This window comes from Lacerta agilis, chromosome 1 (genome assembly GCF_009819535.1).
Source record: "Lacerta agilis isolate rLacAgi1 chromosome 1, rLacAgi1.pri, whole genome shotgun sequence".
NCBI classification, from domain to species: domain Eukaryota; kingdom Metazoa; phylum Chordata; class Lepidosauria; order Squamata; family Lacertidae; genus Lacerta; species Lacerta agilis.
This window is the reverse complement of record NC_046312.1, coordinates 126,063,377-126,084,449: the sequence shown is the minus strand read 5'-3', so window position 1 is coordinate 126,084,449 and position 21,073 is coordinate 126,063,377. Positions and strand designations below refer to the sequence as shown.

Genomic DNA, 21,073 nt, shown 5'->3' with positions numbered 1-21,073 from the left:
ATTAAACAGGACCTTTTAGTGCTTTCAAACAAACAAATACACATTATTATTTTTTGTAACTTTACATAATAGAACAGTGCAATGTGCAGCATGCCCACAGAGCAGCAACGTGAACAGTTTGTAGGTATGTTGGCTTATTGGCGGACCTTGAACTTGTTCAGTTTCTAGCTCTGGCGCGGCAGAAGATTTCCGAAAAGCCCTCCCACTTCCCACCTCTTCGGCCTGTTCTTGATTGCCTCTTAGTAGGGAAAATCAACATCCATGTCGGTGTGGTTTCGGAAACACTCGCTTCACAGTGCAAAGCAGATTCTTGCCTCCAGTAATTTCCCTTTTTTTCTTTTTTTTTACTTTGGAAGAAGCCCTTGAGTGGTTCCCTGCTGCTCTTCAGAAATGTCCACGCCCACAATAGCTGCGTTATTCAAAAACGTCCCCTTGGGTTTGCTTGCCACCTTCAGCTTTTTAGCATCAAGTTTTTCTTTCTTAAGGTGCTTTGCTACAGTAGCTTTCTTTGTTTGATGCCTGGAAATGGACAAGCCAGAGGATTTTGCAGCACAATAAGTCCTTCTCATCCTCCCCTCCTTTGCCTGAGTTGTAGTCCTGGGTGGCTGTTTCCTGATCCCTCTCCGAATGAGGCTACGCCTTACAATGGCTAGCCCTGCAGCTTTTTTTGAAAACCCTGGCTCTCGACTTTTGTCCTTTCTCCTCTGCCACAATGTCTTTGGATTGACCCTTTCCAGACAGCCAGCCACACGCGATGCAAAAGGAGGCTGAACTTCCTTCCTATTGAAGGGAGTTAACCTAAAGTCACTGTCCTGCTGGGATCGGTGAGAGTTCAGTGGTGAAAGAACTAGGTGCTTATAGGATTTCTCTGGACTGCTACATACCAGACACTCGGACTTCTCTGGGGAAACAGAAGAGTCATCAGCCTTATGACTTGAATTCTTATCTTTCTCCTTAACTGGATCCAACACGAGAGGCGTTGACGAACCATTGAAATCTGGCGAATTGAAGGACTTTGGTGTTATGCATTCATACTGCGTATCGGCTCGCTTCTTCCCGTTTGCATCAAGGCTGAGACTCCTGAATAGCTGCCGGACATGTGAAGCCTTCTTCGCCTTTTCCCCAGCTACACTTCTGGGAGGAGTTTTTAAAACTCGGTTCGTCAGTGGGTCATAATACTTAATAGAAGTCTGTTTGTATTTGTACCTTATGGAGTCCTTACTATCTGTGGAGTTGTAGCATCTTCTCGTTTTGGGAGTGTCTTCACCATTGCCCCTAGACGGTTTCATCTCTGGACAGGAAAGAACGTAGACCGTGGTTTGGGGCTGTAAAGGGTTCAGAATTTTGGTGTAAGATTCAGGAAGCTTGAGGGCACAGAGTCTAGTTTTCATGGTGGGTGTCCTCTCATTCTCTGACCATACAAAGTAACCTTTCTGATCTGGCTGCTCATGGTCCCTTCTAATGATTTTCTGTTTCACTATGGGATAGTTCAGCAAGCTAGTTTGTGTGCCATGGCTAACCTTGACTACTTGGCATCTCGAGGCAAGGCGCCAAGTCCTTTTTTGAGGCTTCCTTACTGTTTCTGGAATGTGTTGTGTTTCTGAGGGAGCAGGAGAGTTGCTGAAGTCGGAGCCAAATTCCGGAAGCCCTTTATCTGAAGCAGCCTCCAATTCCTCTGCTGCAATTGCATTGATTTTCCCTTCTTCTTCTTCTTCTTCCTTCTTCTTCCTTGTTGTTGCACCATTAGCCAAGGACTTGGAATTAAAGTGGCAGCGGAAGCGACCTTCCCTGAAGTCCCGCACAAGGGCTTCAATTTTCATATCATCTTCGTACATGATCTGGGACCACGTCTTTCCTACAAAGGAAGGAGGCACATGGGGCAAAGCTGGAAGAACTGGTTCTTTATGACGAACGGACACATCTGCTTCTGCTTCTGCTGCTTGCTGCACAGAGTTATTTTGAAGAATGGAACTGAGCTGGGAGCCATACTTCTCATCTTGTAAGTTTACTTGAACCTCTTTGAGCAATTCTAGATTTTTAACAGCTGCCTCAGGCAGGTGTGCTCCGGACTGAGCATTTGCATCACAATCAAAGCTTACATCTGATCCATGAACACTGTTGTGGTCCAGAAGTGACAGGATATTTGCGCATGGGTTAGTCTCTTCGTCTCTGCGAGGCAACTCTTTGGGATGAGTTTCAGAGCAGTATCTCAGAATGACATCGTCCATGATTTCATCTGCAGAAGTTTCCGCGTTTCTGCTCAACTGGTTTTCTTTCCCCCCTGAAAACTGGGAAGCTGCTTGAAAACTCAGCGAGTTACCGGTACCCACAGGGTTGCTAGTGTCCCTGAGACAGAAGTCGGAGATCTGAGTTTCATCCTGAGCCTGTAAGCCACCTTGTTTTAAAAAAACCTGACCTGAGATTAAAGAGTTGCCTTGATTACACACAGGACTCTCTTGTGAATGTGAAACAGTTCTTGACTGGGGAGAATGCAAAACGGGGCTCAAATTTGGAGTCAGTAATCCATCTTGATCGCATATGCTCTTCTTAGCTTGCTCACACCTGTTCTGTGAAGCCAAATCAGGTATTACTGAATGCCTCATATTTTTTGCAAGCGTTGGAGGAGGTGGTGAGTGGCTAATGGATGACAGACAGGGTAAGGGGTTCACTGCTGCAAGTGGGGTTCTATGGCTACTACTTTCAGTCGGCGTTCCGTCTGCCGCAACATGATTCCTTGTACTGCTAGAGATGTCTATGGTTTGCTGTGAAGTTCCTTGGCTGTGTACTTGTCCCCTTTCTTCTAGCGTTTGGAGAAGTGTGACTGGCCCAGGAGCCTCCTTCGGTTCCTCGTGTGATCTCTGGGAAGTAAACCAGACTGACTCTGCGGTGAATGCACTGTCGGTGCTCGGCTCTTCTCCCTTGCTAATGGCACTTTCCTTCTCCAGCACTTCCACCGGCAAAAGAGGCTCGTTCTTGGGAAGAAGTTGGGAGCTGCCGATTGGTATGTCGTCGTAAGTCGGTCTGGGGAAGGGAGAAGAAAACCCACGTAAACGTTGTAAATACACTTAACACAAAATGGGGGTTTGCAGGGATGAGATTAAGAGCCCCCAGGAGTTAATAAAACAGGAATTACTCCTATCAGTACAACCAGCACTTCAGCTGCAAGTCAAATTGGACCACCAGCAAAAACACTCCTTATTAACTGCCCCATAACTTACAGGTTTGAACTTTGAATTTCATGGACGATAATATTTTATTTAAAGCCCATTAATGTTACTGGGAGGGAAGCACCGACATTCTGCTGCATAGGAAAGACTGCAGCACTGTCCCCAGAACTACTACTAGTGCCAAGACTCTCTGCCACAATGATTAACGCTCTTCTGAGCTACTGGAGCGCTTGGGAAGGATATGTTGGGACAATAAAAAAAGAAAGAAAGAATATGAGCCTTCATCTGGGCAGCCTGTTATAGCAGACACTCTTTCAGGCAGGAAAGCTTAATGTAATAATGCAGCTAATGGCTGCCTATGAACACCAGAGCACAGAAGCAATGCATACACATCTTTACATTGTAGAAAGTAATGCTACTTTGATAGGTTTTAATTTAAAGACAGATTTTTAAAAGTGTATCAACAAGAATAAAAATAAACTATACCCAGTATCAGTTTATACACAGACATGGACTGCATTAGACACCTAAGGCATCATGAATTTCTATTCTGAATAATCTTCCTGTGACAAAAGCATGAATACTCCTGTATTCTGTGTATCTTATTGTACAGCCACTGGTTAGGATCCTAATTTTCTTATTCCATGAACAGAAGGAGCTTCTGTTTACAGAATAAAAAATTAGAATCCAAGCCACTGTGTCTGTAAAACCTGCATAGGCTTAATGCACAGCTGTGCAGATAAATTCTTCTCACCCCTTGTCCTTGCCCTTTCTGTAAACTAAACCAAAGTGTTCTTGTCACTGCAGCCAATATTCGCAGTGATGTGGGCTAATTTTTTAATGAGATTCTTAACTGATTACTAACTGTGTCCCCATTCAGTGACTAGGTACACAGGTCCATGGTTGCATTCAAATGTCAAGAGGGGAAATCCTACTTAAACAAAAGGTCGATATTTTCCTTCATACAGGAACAGTTCACCTGAATAAAGGCCAGATGTTTCTGACCATGGACGCAGGCAGTTAACCACCAGTGTTGCTTTGCAATAATGGTTGAGCGAAGGCTCGTCTTTGCACTAATTATGCTCTTGTGTGCATTTTATATGTCTGAGTTTATATTTAGATGGCCCCGAAAGAAGCTTTTACGGCAGCTTTCTTGTCCCCGTATCGTTCTAATACTCGCTAGAATCAAGATAGCCTTGCAAGATGCTGAAATTCCATTAAAATCAACACAGCAAAGGGGAGGTGTGTTAAAAATTCAAAAGCCTCTCAAGCAGAAAAATGAAAGGCAAAACAAAACGCATTCCTACGAGTGTGTGGGAGCATTCATACCAGCCACTAACCATCTAAGTGGAATGAAAGGTTTAGATGCAAGGCAGCTGCTCAGAATTGCGTTCTGGCAGAAAAGCTGGTTTTGTCCTGGACTTTTTGACGCTTTTAATTTCAAGTCTTTGATAAACCATATCAGTGAATGAAATACTAGCTTCTTAACAGACACCAAAGAACATTCCTTATATTCTGGTAGCATCCTGCAGTCTAGGAACTGATGCGCTGTCTTTTCAGAAAGGAAATAGCAGCAGCATGAAACAGCAGTCTTCAGAAATATCCTCCCTACCATCAATACAGCACATAACATAAAAGTATGATGGATGAAACACCAAGTAATAAAACCTTCTACGCTAACTTTTATAAATAATATATCAGGTACCAGAGCAAAATACTATTTTAGTCTGCACTCATTAGAACGACCTATTCCCTGGCTCGTGGCTGCCACATGTGAGTGATGTGATTATAGCTAACCCAGAATAGTCAGGTGTTTATTTCACTCCAGGAGTTTATTATTAAGAAGTTCCAATGGTGACCTCATAGCTGATGCCCAGATGGGATTTTGCTCTTGACATACTTTGAAAATCAAAAGGAAAGGAGGAAAATGAAAGCACCGAATCCCAGGGCTGGATCTATCACTGCAGCTCTTCCGGGGCAAGAGACTTCATTGTGCACAGTGGAAATTCCTCTTCCTTTCCTGCCCCCTGTACACACCCAGAACCAGCTCTGGAGGTTTGGAAGACCCTCACTGGATATAGCCCGCTGTTTTCAATATAGCATCCCTCAAAAAGATGGGAAAGCTTTGTTTGGGCTCCGCTTCAGGGCCTGCGCAATTGGTGCCCTACTGTGCTAAATGCAGCCCACAAAGGCACATTTTGTGCCAGCTGCTTGATGGGGAATCCTGATAGGACTCAGCAGAGAACACTCATCTTTATGAGGGATGCTATATTGCAAACAGCGGGCTATATCCAGTGAGGGTCTTCCAACCCTCCAGAGCTGGTTCTGGGTGCGTACAGGGGGCAGGAAAGGAAGAGGAATTTCCACTGTGCACTCAGGATCCCCACTCAGGCCCCCGGCAGAAAAGATACTCTTTGGGGGAAATACAGATACAAATAAGATAGGCAGACCTATGCATTTCCTTCGCTTTTCTGGATGTCTGTTGCTGCTCCATTTGTACTGGTGAAGTTACATGAACAAACAGGGATGAGTTGCAGTGAGCCCCAGGTTTGTGCAGTTCTCCCACTCAGTTCCCCCACCCAGTTAAGTAAATGCCTCTGTAATTATGGTTCCAAGCTGATTTGTTTCAAACAAATCATGGGTAACATGAAAAAAATGTGTTTAAGCAAAAGCAGATCCCAATGCTTCCAAACTCCTCCTCCTTAACCACACAAAGGAGAGACCAAGGCTCACCGCAACTTGTTCCAGCTTCCATTACACTAAACTATGGTTTAGTGTGACGCCAAACTACAGCCATTGTGCGCTTCCATCACACACCCATAATTCATTTTTGCACTCTCATCAATTTATCAAAGATGACAGAACCTAGTCCCCAGCAGAGAGAATAATTTTTCACAGTTCAGTTTTCCAAAACAGAATCAAGAATTAATATTCGGTCACTCGTCACTTCTCACAGCAAAATTCCTACATTATACTTTTGCTGGCCTTGATCTGGACTTTCAACTCTCTCTGCCAAGATATTCCTTCCAGTTATCATTTGGAATAACATCATCCAGAGAAACTGAAAGACCCCAGAAAATAAATGCGGGGATCTGGAGCCAAATTTGCACACAACATCTCTCTTGAGTAGAATTCAATCTCATGCTATTACAATCATTCTGTCTGTACAAGCATTGCACCCTACCAGACAGAATGTTCCTGTCCCCCTCTGTGCTGTTCTGAGGGGTTCATCTGAGTCCGACTCCCCCTAAGTCAAATTGGGGGATAGGGTGGAGGGAGGAGAGGGGGAAGTCCTTTTGCACAAATGCTTCCATGGATGTGGTTTGTTGCGTGACTTGTATCATGCGACGATTGCACAACCATAGAATCATGCTGATTTATTGTACCAATTAAATTTAAAAGCTCTGTAGTTAGTGCAGATATGTGAAACAACCCATTAAGCCAAACACGTGTTTTGTATGAAGCGAGGGTCTCCAGGTAAAGTTCCCTCCCCTGAGGGCCAAACCTGCTGCAAATTCAATAATTTAAGAAGTTTAACACACTACCTTGCATATATATATTATAAAATTTAGACAAGCCAAAAAAACCCTGGGTATTTTACCTGTTATCATGGTATCTATAGGGATGATGCTGCAAAACATCTTGCAGGAAACGCTCCATCAGGCTAGTTGTGCCCATACGATTCCTGCAGTAAGTGGCAAAGTGCCTGTGCTGGGTACTGTACACGTGCTGAACGAGGGAAGAAGATGACGCTATATATTAATCAGCTATCAAAACTTAACAGCTGTTTTCATTACAATACACAAGATCAAGGGCAACTCCCCAAAAGATGAACAGAAAAGGATGCCAGTTGAACAGTTGTGATAAAGGTGCCACAGAGATACCCATCTCTCCTTTCCCCCTCCCAACCAAACACTAGATTAGAACATGGGTTGGCAAACTAAGGCCCACAGGCTGGATCAGGCCCAGATGCCTTCTGAATCTGGCCCACCGATGGTCCGGGAATCACCGCGTGGATCTCCCTCTACCTCCCACGGCGGTGGCAGCGCCTCCTCTTCCCTCCCTCCTCCTGGCTTCTCCCTGTCCTGCATAGAGGAGGAAGGGGGCTGGGCTTTGTTGGTGCCAGCAGCAGCAGCAGCAGCGCTCGAGCGGCCACCCATTTTAAGCCCCTCTGCAGAGCCCTTTCGCGAGCCGCTCATCGTGCCTCCACCGTTGCCACCAGCCCCTGCCGCTCGCAAGACACAGGTAAGCAGCCACCGGGGCTCGTTGTGCTCTTGCATCATTCCCCCCTCCCAAAAATATAGTACAGGCCCCCCACTGTCTGAGGGACAGTGGACCGGCCCCCTGCTGAAAAAGTTTGCTGACCCCTGCACTAGAAGCGAAGACACCTGGGTGGGAGAGGCAGTTGCAGCAGAGGATTGGGGCAGGGGTCACTCACGACAAAAGAAAGAAATTGCACATAACTGGGGGAAACAATGGTGAGGTGTGGAAGTGGCCAAAATTAAGAAGTAAGAAATGGTAATAGAAAGACGGTTGAATGGGTATACTGGAGAAGCAGGAGGAGGAGGTTCTGCATCTCTGCCCTTTAGGCCAATGGAATTTCCCTCCTAAGGTTTAAGAAAGTTTTTCCACTTCTCAAATGTATTTAACCTCTCTACCCCCAGCTTCCAAGGCACAGGTTTTCCTTGCCTAAATGTTCTACTAGCCACATGAGCATCTTCTTCCATGGTACCCTGTACATTGGAATGCAATTTCTCTCAACAGCTTAAGCCCAGCCCAAGGACTGTAATGATAGCCGTGAGAAGTAGGTGACAGCGCTAAGGAAGATGAGGAGATTGGGACTTGCCAGAGAGAGGGGCTGTTCTCTACACTTAATGCACATATTGAACTCTACTTGTTTTCACAAACATGTTTTTCTTAAGTTGCAGTGAATGTGGGAGTGAGCCACTGTTTACAGATCTATTACCTAAACATTTTTTTTTTTAGTGCAAACACCTTCAAGCTGAAGATTAAAAATGAAACTGGCTGTGTCAAACAATGTTCCCATCCTTTATTTTTAAACTTTTACAGGTGAAACTCGAAAAATTAGAATATCGTGGAAAAGTCAATTTATGTAAGCAATTGTTTTCATTAGCTACTGGAATTTAATATATGAGATAGACTCATAACATGCAAAGCAAGATATGTCAAGCCTTTGTTTGTTATAGTTACAGGTAGGTAGCCGTGTTGGTCTGCCATAGTCGAAACAAAATAGAAAATTCTTTCCAGTAGCACCTTATAGACCAACTGAGTTTGTTCTTGGTATGAGCTTTCGTGTGCATGCACACTTCTTTGTTTGTTATAATTGTGATGATTATGGCGTACAGCTGATGAAAACCCCAAAGTTGAAATTGTTAATTTGGGGTTCTCATCAGCTGTACACCATAATCATCACAATTATAACAAATAAAGGCTTGACATATCTCGCTTTGTATGTCACGAGTCTATCTCATATATTAGTTTCACCTTTTAAGTTGAATTACTGAAAGAAATGAAGCTTTCCACGATATTCTAATTTTTCGAGTTTCACCTGTAGATCCAATCGAGTAAACTAACAGCTGATCAAGCCCTTTGACAGATAATGGAAAACTGAGGTTCCCATAATGGCAGTTGGAGTTAAGTCCTTACCTGTTCAAGATTACTGTAGTGTACATGGCAACAATTGCAATAGCCTTGCCTGTTCTGTGTGACAGGTTGTCCAGGCCCAGCCAGCTCTGGTACTTGCGTGCTTAAAATGAAAAATAGAAATTTTCATATAACCAGCTGTTTTCAGAGGGAGAGAGAAGTTAAGACTCCTACCCTGATGAGGGCTGCTATTAAAACAACATTCATGTTACTTTTCCCACACTCAATCAAAATTAACCACACATAAGTAAAATTCAGTATGGCCTCGCCTCTACGTATAATTTTTTTTCTGAAATATTCACCCCTTTATTAGATGAGTGAAAAAGTAATGGTTCAGAATCATTATACTTTTAAAATGGGTAAAACATGTTATTGCATCGAACAAGCATTCCTAAACCTCATTTCGACAATGGGGGAGGTAGAAAGCACTTTGGATATTTTACTAACGACTCTGAAGAACATGCACATTTTTCAGATTGTTATGAACTGGTAACATATCAAGATGCTTTACAGCTATACTACATTATTCCTATACAGCACTTGTCAAGGATTTCAGAGACCCAAAGAGATGGGCTCTTAAAATTAATTCACAAAAATCAGTTATCAAAGCTGATCAACATCACAGGACATTAAGACGCTTCCAACTAAGAAGATTGTTAATGAAAAGTAGCTTAAGCTAATCCTGCATTGTTTCCTAGGATAGAAGTGTCAAGAAAGTAGATTTGAGTCAGAACTGTAACAAATGCAGAACACCGAAATTTCAGTCAGGGAGGGGGAAAGCTTCCAAGCAGTGCAAGCGAGTAAATTTGACTGGGAGAAAAGCTTCAAGAACAATTCACTGTGGAATGCATACAATCATCCATATATATTTTTTGCAGACTGCAAAAGCAGGCATGGAATATGCATGCAAACAAAAATAATTCTACCAAGTAATTTTTTCCCCATTCTGCTCCCTATTCCCATGCTATATTTTAAACAGAGCTATCTCCCTCAGCCTCCCCATACTCCAAATGCAGGCAGAACCTGCAACAAAATGTTGCAGTGTGGAATACTTTCCAGCGAGGCAGCCTTCTTCCATGACACTCCATCCCATTCCCCCACTCCCACCCAGTTTTCTGCTTTTATCTCCCCCCACCCGTAACCGTCAGCCACCCTTCCATGGCCTCTGAGCAACCAGGTCAAATGGGGCTGTTTCAAGGAGGCCCCACCCGCACACACTTTGGGTTGCTTTCAATGTAGGGCTAAGGTAAAAGTTCCATCGGTGCAATTTTCTCCTCTCCTCCTCCTCCCCGCACACCCACTAAATCTGATTGGAGGTACCCTTGAATGTACGTACTGGAGCAGGTTAGGGGATGCTGTAAGGGACCCAAGGGAGGAGGGAGTCCCACTGTGCTAGTGCAAATATTTCATAGAAGTTTTTCATAGAATTGTACAGTTGGAAGGGACCACGAGGATCATCTAGTCCAACCCCCTGCAGCGCAGGAATCTTTTGCCCAACATGGGGCTGAAACCCACAACCTTGAGATTAAGAGTCTCATGCTCTACCAACTGAGCCAGCAGGGGTTGCTTTAATTACTTTAGTATTTTTTTTATCAGATCCTGGATAAGAAATCTGAGATTAACTCAATAGAACAGAATGTAAGAAGGGCCTGCTGGATCAGGCCAATGACCCATCTAGTCCAGCATCCTGGCCTCTTTTTTTTAATTAAAAATTTATTGGGTTTTTACAATTTAAATCACAAAACATTACATGGTTAAATTTTTTCATACTCCCCCTTCTCCCACCAGGAGGAGCCAATAACCAATCCCACCTCTCACTGGAGCACATACAAAATCTTTTCAAATTTGACCAATTAACTTGTGTAAATCATTGCTTAAACCTGGGCCAGAACTTCTTACTTTCCTCAATTTCATCATCAGTCGACTTCCTCAGATTCCCCCCCTGTTGAATTCCAAATCAAACCTAATTCCCAGTTTTCCAATTCATCAACTATTCTACTTTACACACTATAACCTTCCTCCTTATCATTTTTAAACATGTTTATTCCTCCGACTTAATTACTTATAATTTTAACTCCGCCTCGGCCCCTTAGTACTTCTGAACTCTTCTAAGACCTTAATTAATATTTCCAATATTTAAACAAATTTTATTCAACCAAATTTTCCTTTCCCCCCCCCCCCGCCCTTTCCCTCCCTCCGGTCTCAAAAATTTTGGCTAGTGATTATTAACATTTTAGCATCCTGTTCTCAAAGTGGTTGACTGTATGTCGATGGGTGACATTGACTACCAATGGGAAGTTCTAGTTAATGTATAAAGCAGGCATAGGCAAACTCGGCCTTCCAGGTGTTTTGGGACTACAACTCCCATCATCCCTAGCTAACAGGACCAGTGGTCAGGGATGATGGGAGTTGTAGTCCCAAAACATCTGGAGAGCCGTGTTTGCCTATGCCTGATATAAAGTATAAAGAATACAGCTTCAATGTAATTCCACGTTAATCTTACTCACCTGCTACCCCCCTCCTGTTGCAAGGAGCCTTCATTACCTCTTCTTTCTATATCTGTAAGAAGGAGGGTGGGGAAAAGATAATCTATAGAAAGAGAAATCTGCCAACAAATATCCCCCCTCCCCAAGTTTCACTAACTATTAATGCAGTAAAGATACATTTCAAGCAGATGCTAATGATTTGATTATGTGGGTTTCCCCCCATTAAACAAGAGTCTTACCTTGTGCTGAAGCAGCACAGGCTTCATCGGCTTGTTTATTTCGATCAAACATCTGTAAAATAAAATCGATGCGGAGAAAAGCTGAGCACGCACAAAGGCACTTCCAAGATGTTTGCTCAGTCAAACATTGCTGCAGATTAACTTTAAAATTGCCTCCAACATTATTTTAGAAAGTTAAAATAAACTGCATTTTTAAGTTAGAAAATGAGCTTACTTTCTTCCTCCCTCTATTTTTTTGTTAAGACTCTTAAGAACTTTGCTGCCATGAGATATTACTGCTTTCTTTCTTTCTTCTTTTGCAATATCATTTTTTATTGGTTTTTGTCAGGGAACTGCCATCGGGCAGTGGGGCTGGGGCTCTGTCAGCATACAGAGAGCCTCAACGCCACCTGGAAAGCAGTACCTCTTCCAGCGCGGGAAGCAGCTATGCCTCTAGTGGGGAGGAGAGGTAAATGGGAAGCCTGGTGGGGAAAGGGCTTGGAGATGCTGCGGAGAGCCCCAGCGCCATAGGTGTCAAGTATCACGTTTTTGGCGGGATTCTCCCGTTTTTAAAAGCGTTTCCTGCTGCTCTCCCGTATTTTTGAAAATAATACCGGGTTTTTAAGTTTCAAAGGACTGCTTTTTCTGCCCAGCTCACAAGTCACGGGCGATGAAGGGTTAAAGGCTGCAGTGAAGAAATCCCGCCTCCTGCCTTTAAGGATTGGATGCTGCAAGCCGACCCAGAAAAAAAAACCACCTAGCTGAGCCTTCATTGGCTGCCTCGGCTGCCACTCGCTGGTCCCTCCCAGAGATCCTGGAGCTTTGAATCGGCTCCAGACTGTGGCAAAGGAAGTGCACCTTTTCCTAGTTGCAGGTTTGCTGTTAATATTTTAGCCTGCTTGGTCCAAGGCTTCCTCAAGTTCCAACTTCTGACTCTCAGGGAAGTAAACGGAGCAGGATAAGCTGGCAGCCCAGCGAAGCGGGGGGGGGGGGTGTCTCAGACGCGCGCAAGGGAGCGCTGGGCTGGCAGGAGGCAGCGGCGGGGCAAGCCAGCTCTCCTGGGCGCAGAAAGGGCTTGGAGTGGCTTATTTTAAAGCCCCGCCCCCTCCCGCACGCCTTAACAAACAAGTGGCGAGGTGGGGAACAGATAAAACTTCAGACTTTGTCAGACGGGGGGGGGGGGAGTCCTCGGGCTGCGGCGATGGCTGCTTCGGAAGAGCCAAAGGGGTGAGGGGCAAAAACAAGAGCTGTGTTTGGAGTGGGCGGCGGCAGCAGCAGCAGCAGCCCAAAGCAGCTTGATCCAGGGAAGAGCACGGACGCTGCGTTCTAGCTGCTCCGCCACTTTTGCTTCTGGCTCCGCCCACCACTGTCATGTGACTGTCATAGGTGAGGCTGCTGATCCCTTATTTTCAAATCCGAAAGTTGACAGCTATGCCCAGCGCCTCATCTCGTCTGGCTGACCAGGAGGGAGGTATGACATTTCCGGCACCCCAATTGCGCAGATGGGGTGAAATGCAAGGAGGGGAGGAAGAGACTCGGGGTCCCAAAATTCTTATGTTGGGGACGTAGCCGGAAGGGGCCACTCCCGGATTCTGCGAGTGACTGAGATGGTCATGAACTTCATTTGCTCTGCACTGTAAATAGTTTGCACAATAAATCTGATAAAAGACATGTCGGAGTTTCTGTCTCGTTACTCGTGAGTAACCACCACAAGGACCTTACAGTTTTACAACAATACATTATTAAACTCCATCACATTATTTTTTCAAATCTTTACATTTTGGATTTCTTAAAGCCGTGACTTCCATCAAACCCTCCTTACGATATCCTAACATACATTTCTAACATCTATACTTCACATATCAATCACTGCTTAAATTATCAAACTTCTCACTGAAAGTCCGTATTACAATGACATTCCTTTTTGAGTGCAATTGTCTCCCAAATAATCTGCAAATTTAGTCCAATCTTAGATGAACTTCTGGTCCCGCTGTTCTCGGATTCTTCCCGTCATTTTATCCTGAGATATTACTGCTTACATAAGGATTAGATCTTGGAAGGCGAGGAAAGCAAACGAAAAACCGATAGGCCACGCACACATCCAAATAAAGTATTTATAGGCTTAACTAAATTACAAACTGCGACATGAGTTGAGGGAATAGCTTGTCAAAGATGGTTATGGGATCACTATAGGACTGAATCTATCATTGGTTCTTATTTTAAAAATGGCAGCAAATCCTATTAAAAGGCACTAAGATTGCCTCTAGTGTGAATGGCCAAAAATCCCTTCTTGCTCGTCTCTGCAGGCACTACCCCCAAATCAGTACTTGGCCTTAGACTATCCTAGAGTCCAGATAGAAGGCAATACCAAATTTCAGTTATACAAGGATGCCTTGAAGTATTTCAATCTTCCTATGATAAACGTAACGAAAATCACTATGCACTTTTGAATATTTACCCTTCTTCCTGTCCTTCACATCCACTTGAAGAGCAGGATTCAAAAACTATCTCTCATGTAGAAAGTTGTTTGCTGAGTAGGATTCGTCTTTCATTGTTAATGACAGCCTGTAAAAAAAAACCAACATTTTTTTTTTAAAAAAAATCAAGCTGAAGATAGTTCATGAAGTTATAAAGCTGTTGAGAAATCACTACCTTCCCTGTTGTTGTCAGCAGGATAAAGAGCATCAAGATTAAGTTGCAATAAGGAGCATCAAAACAAAACAAAACAACATTTGGATACAATGCAACTTTATAATGTAAAGATTGGAATTACCGGTACTTTGCTAGAACAGTTTAACAGGGAAAAAACCCAGTGGAAGAGACGGCGGGGTGGGAGTTAGGAAGTGAGGAATGCAAACATAAACCCGCTGCGTCTGGTTGAATGAGAAATGCAAAATGGAATCTGACCCGGAAGGACTGTGGCTGGAAATACGGATCTGATCTACCAAAATTAAGAGGAAGCCAACCAGTTTTATAGAGAAGAATGTCGCTGATGACTGGAATGTAAGGGCTTGCTATGGTTTCGGGTGGAATGTCGGGGGCAGTGATGCTAACTCAGAAAGTAAAAATGAAGAATCCCAACACGCTAACAACCGTTGAGACGGTGGTTCCAAATAGGATGTAATAACTGCCGCAGCAATGGAACGAAGGGGGAGGAAAAAAAGAGTTTTGATTAAAGATGGCTTTTAAAAGTAAAATTATATGAAAACAGTAAAGTAAAAGATCAAGACAAGGAACTTTTTCTAGGAGTGCAGTTCTTTTTTTGGACTATTTGAGGTTTAGGCAATGGAAGAAAGATTATAATAACGATATCAGGTTGTGTAATAGAGAAGATCTCTTTGTATAATGCAGTAGGAAAGGGCGGGCATTAAAAACACCATGGAACGACAGGTGGGAATTCAAACTCTAAGGATATATTAAACTGGAAATTAATTAGTAATTTTTTAAATTGCTAAGCTGGGATTTGTTAAATTTGTTAAGCTGTTACTTTTTAAAGACTTAATAAAATTTAATTGGCAAAAAAATGAAGGCGCACACCATGTGTTCTGTAAGTGAAATCACAAAAACTAAATTAAATAGAAAGCATCAACTTTTAACTTCTCAAAATCAAAATAATTATTACACATATCAAAGACTGGGTTTATTGATATATATTCTGCATCCCAGAATTAATGTGTCAGTTTATCATCTTGCCACTTGAACCACTGAAGTGTTTTCTAATGGGTCAGTCAAAGCAGTTTAAATGCTAACAGTATCTCAGAAAAAGTAGATAAATACCATCATTTCTACTGTACAGCAAACAGAGGTTACAGAGTAATGAGCCCAACGCATTACAAGGTGGAGGTTTTGATCTATAAAGCCTTAAATGGCTCACGACCACAACACCTGAAGGACCACCTCTCCTCATATGAACCAAATTGAACCCTGTGATCATCATCTGAGAACCTTCTTTGTGTGCCTCCTCCATGAGAGGTCTGGAGAGAGGCAACATGAGAATGGGCCTTTTCTGCAGTGCCTCCGTGTTTGCAGAATGCTCTCCCCAAGGAGGCTCGCCTGGCACCACCATCATGATATATCTTTAGGCGCCAGGCAAAAACTTTCCTCTATAACCAAGTATTTGACCTTTTAGGTATCTGCGTCCTTTTAAAAGCGGGTGTCATGTTTTTAATGTATTTATTTTCCCTTTTAGTTTTCATGTGTCGCTGTGGGGGTGGAGGTTGTCTGGCTGGCTGTTTGGGTTGCCCTTGGCAATATAAAGCAACAAACAAATTAATTAATTAAATCTGGGTCCCTTTTGACAACCATCAGATTATCAGTCTTCTCTTTTAGCTATCTAAAAGTGTATTCAATGCTCAGTGTTGCTGTGGACATAGATTCCACAATTCTAAGAGTCTTCATCCCTCTCAGCTTGTGTAATTTTTTTGCTTACGCTGTGAAGAACCGTAAACATAGACGCTTGGTGTCTACCATCTGGACTCTACTATCAATCCTGTGCAAATCTTAAGGCTTCAATCCTATGCACATTCCCTTGGAAAGTAATCCCCAATGAATTCAGCAAGGCCCACTTCCAAGTAAATATTAATAGGCTTGGGCTGCAAATGAGACAAATATCGTTAATTGCATGGTCTCATGAGGTCAATAAAACAAAAACAAAAAAACCCCCATATAATGCTAGAGCATGGGGCACCCTTCCAGCTAAGTTTCAGCTCAACTGAATGTGAGATAAATCACACCACAGGTATTATGGGGTACAAAATATTGGCAGGCAGGAAACGCAAACACTCACCAAAACATGGCAAATTTATTCATGTTTATGTCAAATTGTAATTAATTGGATGAGGTTCAGTTTACACTCCCACGAAAAGAAAGGGGAAAAGTCATCAGTTAAACTATAGCAAAAAGAATGACTCAATCAGACTACAATATGCCTTCTTTATTGGTCTCACTGTCTGTATCATTCTTTGTATCAGCAATAGAAAAATTCTGGAGCAACTTTCCAGACACTTATTCCTTCAGCAATAAACTGCCCTGTGAACTTAATTCAAAAAGCTATAAACTGTTGCTCAAACCAATCGCTTCTGCTCTCAGCCAGTGTAAGAAACTCAAATATACAAGCTAAGCACCAAAAGGCTCCTTAAACCAGGGTTACAGTCACCAAAACAATGCCTAGTTGCCATTTTTGGAGCAGATGCCTCAAAAGTGATATTTTTCAATACAACTTTTTAGTTCTTGAAATTCATTCTCCTTGTGCAGATAAGATACAGTCAAACCTCTTCTTATGTCCGCCTCCGCTGGCGTCCATTTCGCCCAACATTGGCGGCAAACCCGGAAGTAACCAGCGGGTTTGCATGCGCAGGAACATCTATCGTCGTCCGCGCATGCGCAGAAGTGGGCAATCGCCGCCCACGCCTGTGCACGACAACGCCTCTCCCAGCGACCCGTTTCAACTTCCAGACGGGCCTCCAAACCAGATTGTGGTCATGAGTAGAGGTTCCACTGTATAATGGATAGAATCCTACAGGATGTGTTGCTAGTGCGTGCACACAGTCAAGATCCAAGGATCTCCAGGCATGCACCTCCAGATGGTGGAGATGTCAGGTGCCAACCTGGCACCCGGGCATCTTCATTTGGTTGCAAGTGGCTGAAAGCCAGGTGCAAAATGTGCCTGGAGATTTTCAAACACAGCTCTCAGCATGTATAAAATTGGAAAGCGGGGGCTGAACATTGCAAGGAAAAGGGACCTACCTCCCCAAGCAATTACCCGAACTCCCACCTCCAGATTCTGAAACCAAGTTCACCGGAAAGAAAAATGCCTAGAAGGGGAGAATAGTGGAGGCAAGCCACAGGAGCAAGGACAGTTCAGCTCCTCTTACCCATATCCCCCTTTTGCTTTCAAAAACAATCCCCACTCCTTCTTTATACATTATTGGGGCAGCCTTGATATTAAGCAAACAGGCCTGCTACAGTCACTCATTGTTCCTTACTGCCAGTAACAATAATCTGGTTTCACGGTATGATGATAGCTGCCAAAAAGCCTATTAGTGATATATCACTCAAATCAGTCAAGTGCTTCCCCAACCCCAGTCCAACCCTTAAGTTTGATAAAAGTTGAAAACACATACATCTTAATAGAGTAGGTCAGAGTGTTGCTTTCACAAAATACATACAGTAGTACCTTGGGTTAAGAACTTAATTCGTTCCGGAGGTCTGTTCTTAACCTGAAATCATTCTTAACCTGAGGTACCACTTTAGCTAATGGGGCCTCCTGCTGCCGCCACGCCACCAGCGTGCGATTTCTGTTCTCCTCCTGAAACAAAGTTCTTAACCTGAGGTACTATTTCTGGGTTAGTGGAGTCTGTAACCTGAAGCGTCTGTAACCTGAGGTACCACTGTATTGGATGCCTACATCCAATGCAGCAGCTGGGCATTTTTTTTCCAGGGAAACAAGAGGTTTCAGACAGGAGTTATGTCACAGAACAGACCCATACAACTTGTTGACTCACTATGCCAAATGCATCCCAGTAGCATCCGTATTGTAATCTTTCCTTCCAACTCTTCCCTCTAATATCAATCTCGGATGATCAAGTGCCTGACAGCTAGAAAGTCAAAATGGGACACCTGACATAAAGGGTGGTTCCTACAGATCCAGGGGGCTCCTTAGATCATAGCTGTCAACCTTCCCTTTTTTTGCAGTGGGAAACGGCACTGGAATAAGGGAATTTCCCGCAAAAAAGGGGAAAGTTGAAGCTATGCCTTAGATGTGTGTTAGAAAGGGGGGCCCTGTTTTTTAAACCCACAAAAAGGACTAGAGAAGGACCTTACAAAATACAGTATTGAGGGCTTCAGTTTGTCTGCTTTTTTAATAAGGAAAATGGTGGAGAAAGAGGATCATCTTATGTGTTCTCAAAGGTGGGATTAAGATGGAGAAGATTTAATGCCATGAGGTTAAAAAACTCCCCTCACCAGGTTTCATGAAAAAAACACCTACTTCCCATTGTGCTTTTACCAGAAATTGCCCCTCCCCATGTAGCAGTATAGCTTTCTGCTCTTATGGCTTGGGGCTCACAGCCAGCAGCTGAGCCTGGAATCTGTAACATGGCATATGGTGGTCATGCCTATCCCAATTTAAAGGGGGGGGGAAATCGGGGGCACCCTTTTTATTTCAGGTGGTGCCCTTGGCTGTTTCTCAATTTGTCTGAAAAGATTGGGAGCCCCTGCCTTAACTGTATGCTCCTAGACAGGCAGGGAAGTAAAAGGGATATTCAAAGATCACTTCCAAAAACTGGAGACACATTGAAGCATTTTGTTGCAGAACCCCCACTTGTATAATATACTTTTGAGCTGCCTTCCTTTTCTGCACTAGAATATGCACCCCAGTCTCTTTGCCACTGAGAAAAACCTGTGAAAGATATTTCGTAAAAAACAAAAAATATCTTTTTCTAGCACCAGCTTGAGGTGCATCTTTCTTCACTGTCCTCCTGCACATATTAGTCTCTTATGCTAAAAGCTGTGTCAACTTCTACACAAACTTCACCAACTGAACAACAAACTATGGCGACAGCTAAAAGATACCGTGTCTGGGTGCTTCATGCAAGCCACACACAGCTGTTTCTCCACACACAGCACACGGTCCCACAGGCTTCCTTCCCTTTGGAGGGTTGTGCATAACATTTGCAACACACTAATGCACAAGGGAAAGGGCGGTATTGTTTCCTTTGGCCTTCCAGGGCACTCAGTCTGTATGAAGGCTGGAGCTCAGTAACAAAATGACCCTACCATGGAAAGAATGACAGACAGAAAGACCCTCCAGTGGAAGGAATGATCCTTCAGTGCTGTTGTTCCAAACTGGTGGACAGTGGCAGGGGGTCCGTACCACAAACTGTCAACTGTCTGGGACATCCCATTTTGGGCCCCATGCTCTCCAGCTCATGGTTTTGTGCTGTGACATGCTGGAGGGTACGGTGGCATCTTTCACATAACAAAAACTACCACAGAGATATCAACATTTTCAAAATATCCATAGCCTGGCTTTTGAAAAGCAGAGGGTCTGCAGTACTTAGCTAATTGGGAACCCCTGTTCCAGCAGAAGGATAAAATGATCTTCTAGTAAAAGGAAGAAAGGAAAGAATAATCCTCCAGTGAAAGAATAGAAGGAACTCCAGTGGAAAGAAGGAAGAAGGAAAGATCCTTCAGTTGAGGGAAGGATAGAATGATCTACAGAAGGAAAGGAGCAGCTTCCATTGGAAGGAAATAACGATCTTCCAGTGGTAGAATGATTTTCAGTGGAAAGAAAGAAATATTCTCCAGTGATAGGTAGAAAAGACGGAAAGAATGATACTCCAGTGTAAGTTAAGAATGATCCTCCAGTAGAATTAAGGATAGGGAAGGAAGACCATAGTTCCTACAACATGGACACAAGCTAGTCAGGGCCAAGTCTGGTTAGTCCGATTGCTGTGTGTGTATATATATATAAATTTTATTTTGAGCTGGGTGGCGGGGAGCACATGGCCACGTGAGTCTCCCCCTCCACTCGCGGCTGAAGCAGGGCCAGCTTCGCCACTTCAGGGCCGGATTCGGGCCCGCCGCGCAAAAGCCTCGCACGGCTTCTCCTTCTCCTTCCTCCTCCTCCGCAGCAGCGGGAGCCCCTCTTCAGAGGGGAGGCCCACCGAAACGGGGGCCCGCGACTCCCGCGCAGCTGTTAAGAGGACGCCCGTCTGGGTCCCCCCCCCACTCCCTACCCCACCCCTGTGAATGGGGGAATTTTGGAGGAATAAAAGATAAAAAGAGCAAACGGGACTTTGAGGGGGGGGGGAATCGGTTGAAGGCGCGCTCCGGAAGCAGCCAGGAGGCCCCGCCTCCCCCTGCGCGCGCGCACGGAGATTAAACCGCGGCCTGCGCGTAATCTGCGCGCATTTCCTTCCATGCCGCCTTCGGCTCCCCCCCCCCTTCCCCGCCGCCTCATCTGCCCACCTTCTTTCCGGGGATCCTTCCTTGCCTCCGTCGCGACTTTGCTTTTTTTCCTCCCCCTCCCCCACTCCGCTAAGAAGTGTGTCAAAGGGCGCGGCCGCCGCTTCCTCTTCCGGGTTACCACAGAAAGAGAGGGAGGGCGGGCCCTGGCTAGGGTGTTCCTAGAGAGGCCTGGCGGAGCCTGAGGGAAGCGTGAAGGGAGAAAAACGCGTTCCACGTCCCCGGCTGGTTATGGGGCGGGCGGGAGCGCGCATTGCAGAGTCGGCCGGGGCCGGCGCAACGGTGAGGTGGGAGTGCGCGTGCGCGCCAGTTCCCTCCGTCAGACCATGATGACGACATCCGTGACGCACGATCACGCCTCCTCCTCCTCCTGAGCGGTGGGCGGAGGAGGAGCCTTTGCGGCGATTGGTCGTCCGGCCAGAAAGGCGGGAATTAGCGGCAAGAGGCGTCGCGCGCGGTCTTCACTGAGGGAGGGGCCACAGCCCGTTTCTACCTCAGGCCTCGGGGAAGCCCTTAAAGGCGGGCACATAAGTCGTTAGGGAGCCGTTGCTCTACCCCTGTGTGAACCATA

At 44.6% G+C, this 21,073-nt stretch overlaps 1 protein-coding gene across 1 annotated transcript; it reads right to left on the bottom strand.

The window, feature by feature from the left end:
* Positions 1-264: 264 nt before the first annotated feature.
* Positions 265-20,795, bottom strand: ZDBF2 (zinc finger DBF-type containing 2). Its single transcript, XM_033170109.1, has 7 exons — positions 20,506-20,795; positions 13,994-14,100; positions 11,557-11,608; positions 11,339-11,390; positions 8,835-8,934; positions 6,769-6,896; positions 265-3,021 (listed from the first exon to the last, which is right to left on the bottom strand). Exons 3-7 carry the CDS (start codon positions 11,606-11,608, stop codon positions 345-347), a joined length of 3,009 nt encoding a protein of 1,002 aa, XP_033026000.1. The 5' UTR covers positions 13,994-14,100; positions 20,506-20,795; the 3' UTR covers positions 265-344.
* Between the last annotated feature and the right edge of the window lie 278 nt (positions 20,796-21,073).

Excerpts from the sequence above, each read along its gene's own strand:
- ZDBF2 (XM_033170109.1), bottom strand. The coding sequence starts at position 11,608 with ATGTTTGATCGAAATAAACAAGCCGATGAAGCCTGTGCTGCTTCAGCA. Across the intron at positions 11,391-11,556 it reads CTGTGCTGCTTCAGCACAAG|ATATAGAAAGAAGAGGTAAT; the intron begins GTAAGACTCTTG and ends TCCTTCTTACAG. Across the intron at positions 6,897-8,834 it reads ACTACAGTAATCTTGAACAG|CACGTGTACAGTACCCAGCA; the intron begins GTAAGGACTTAA and ends TCCCTCGTTCAG.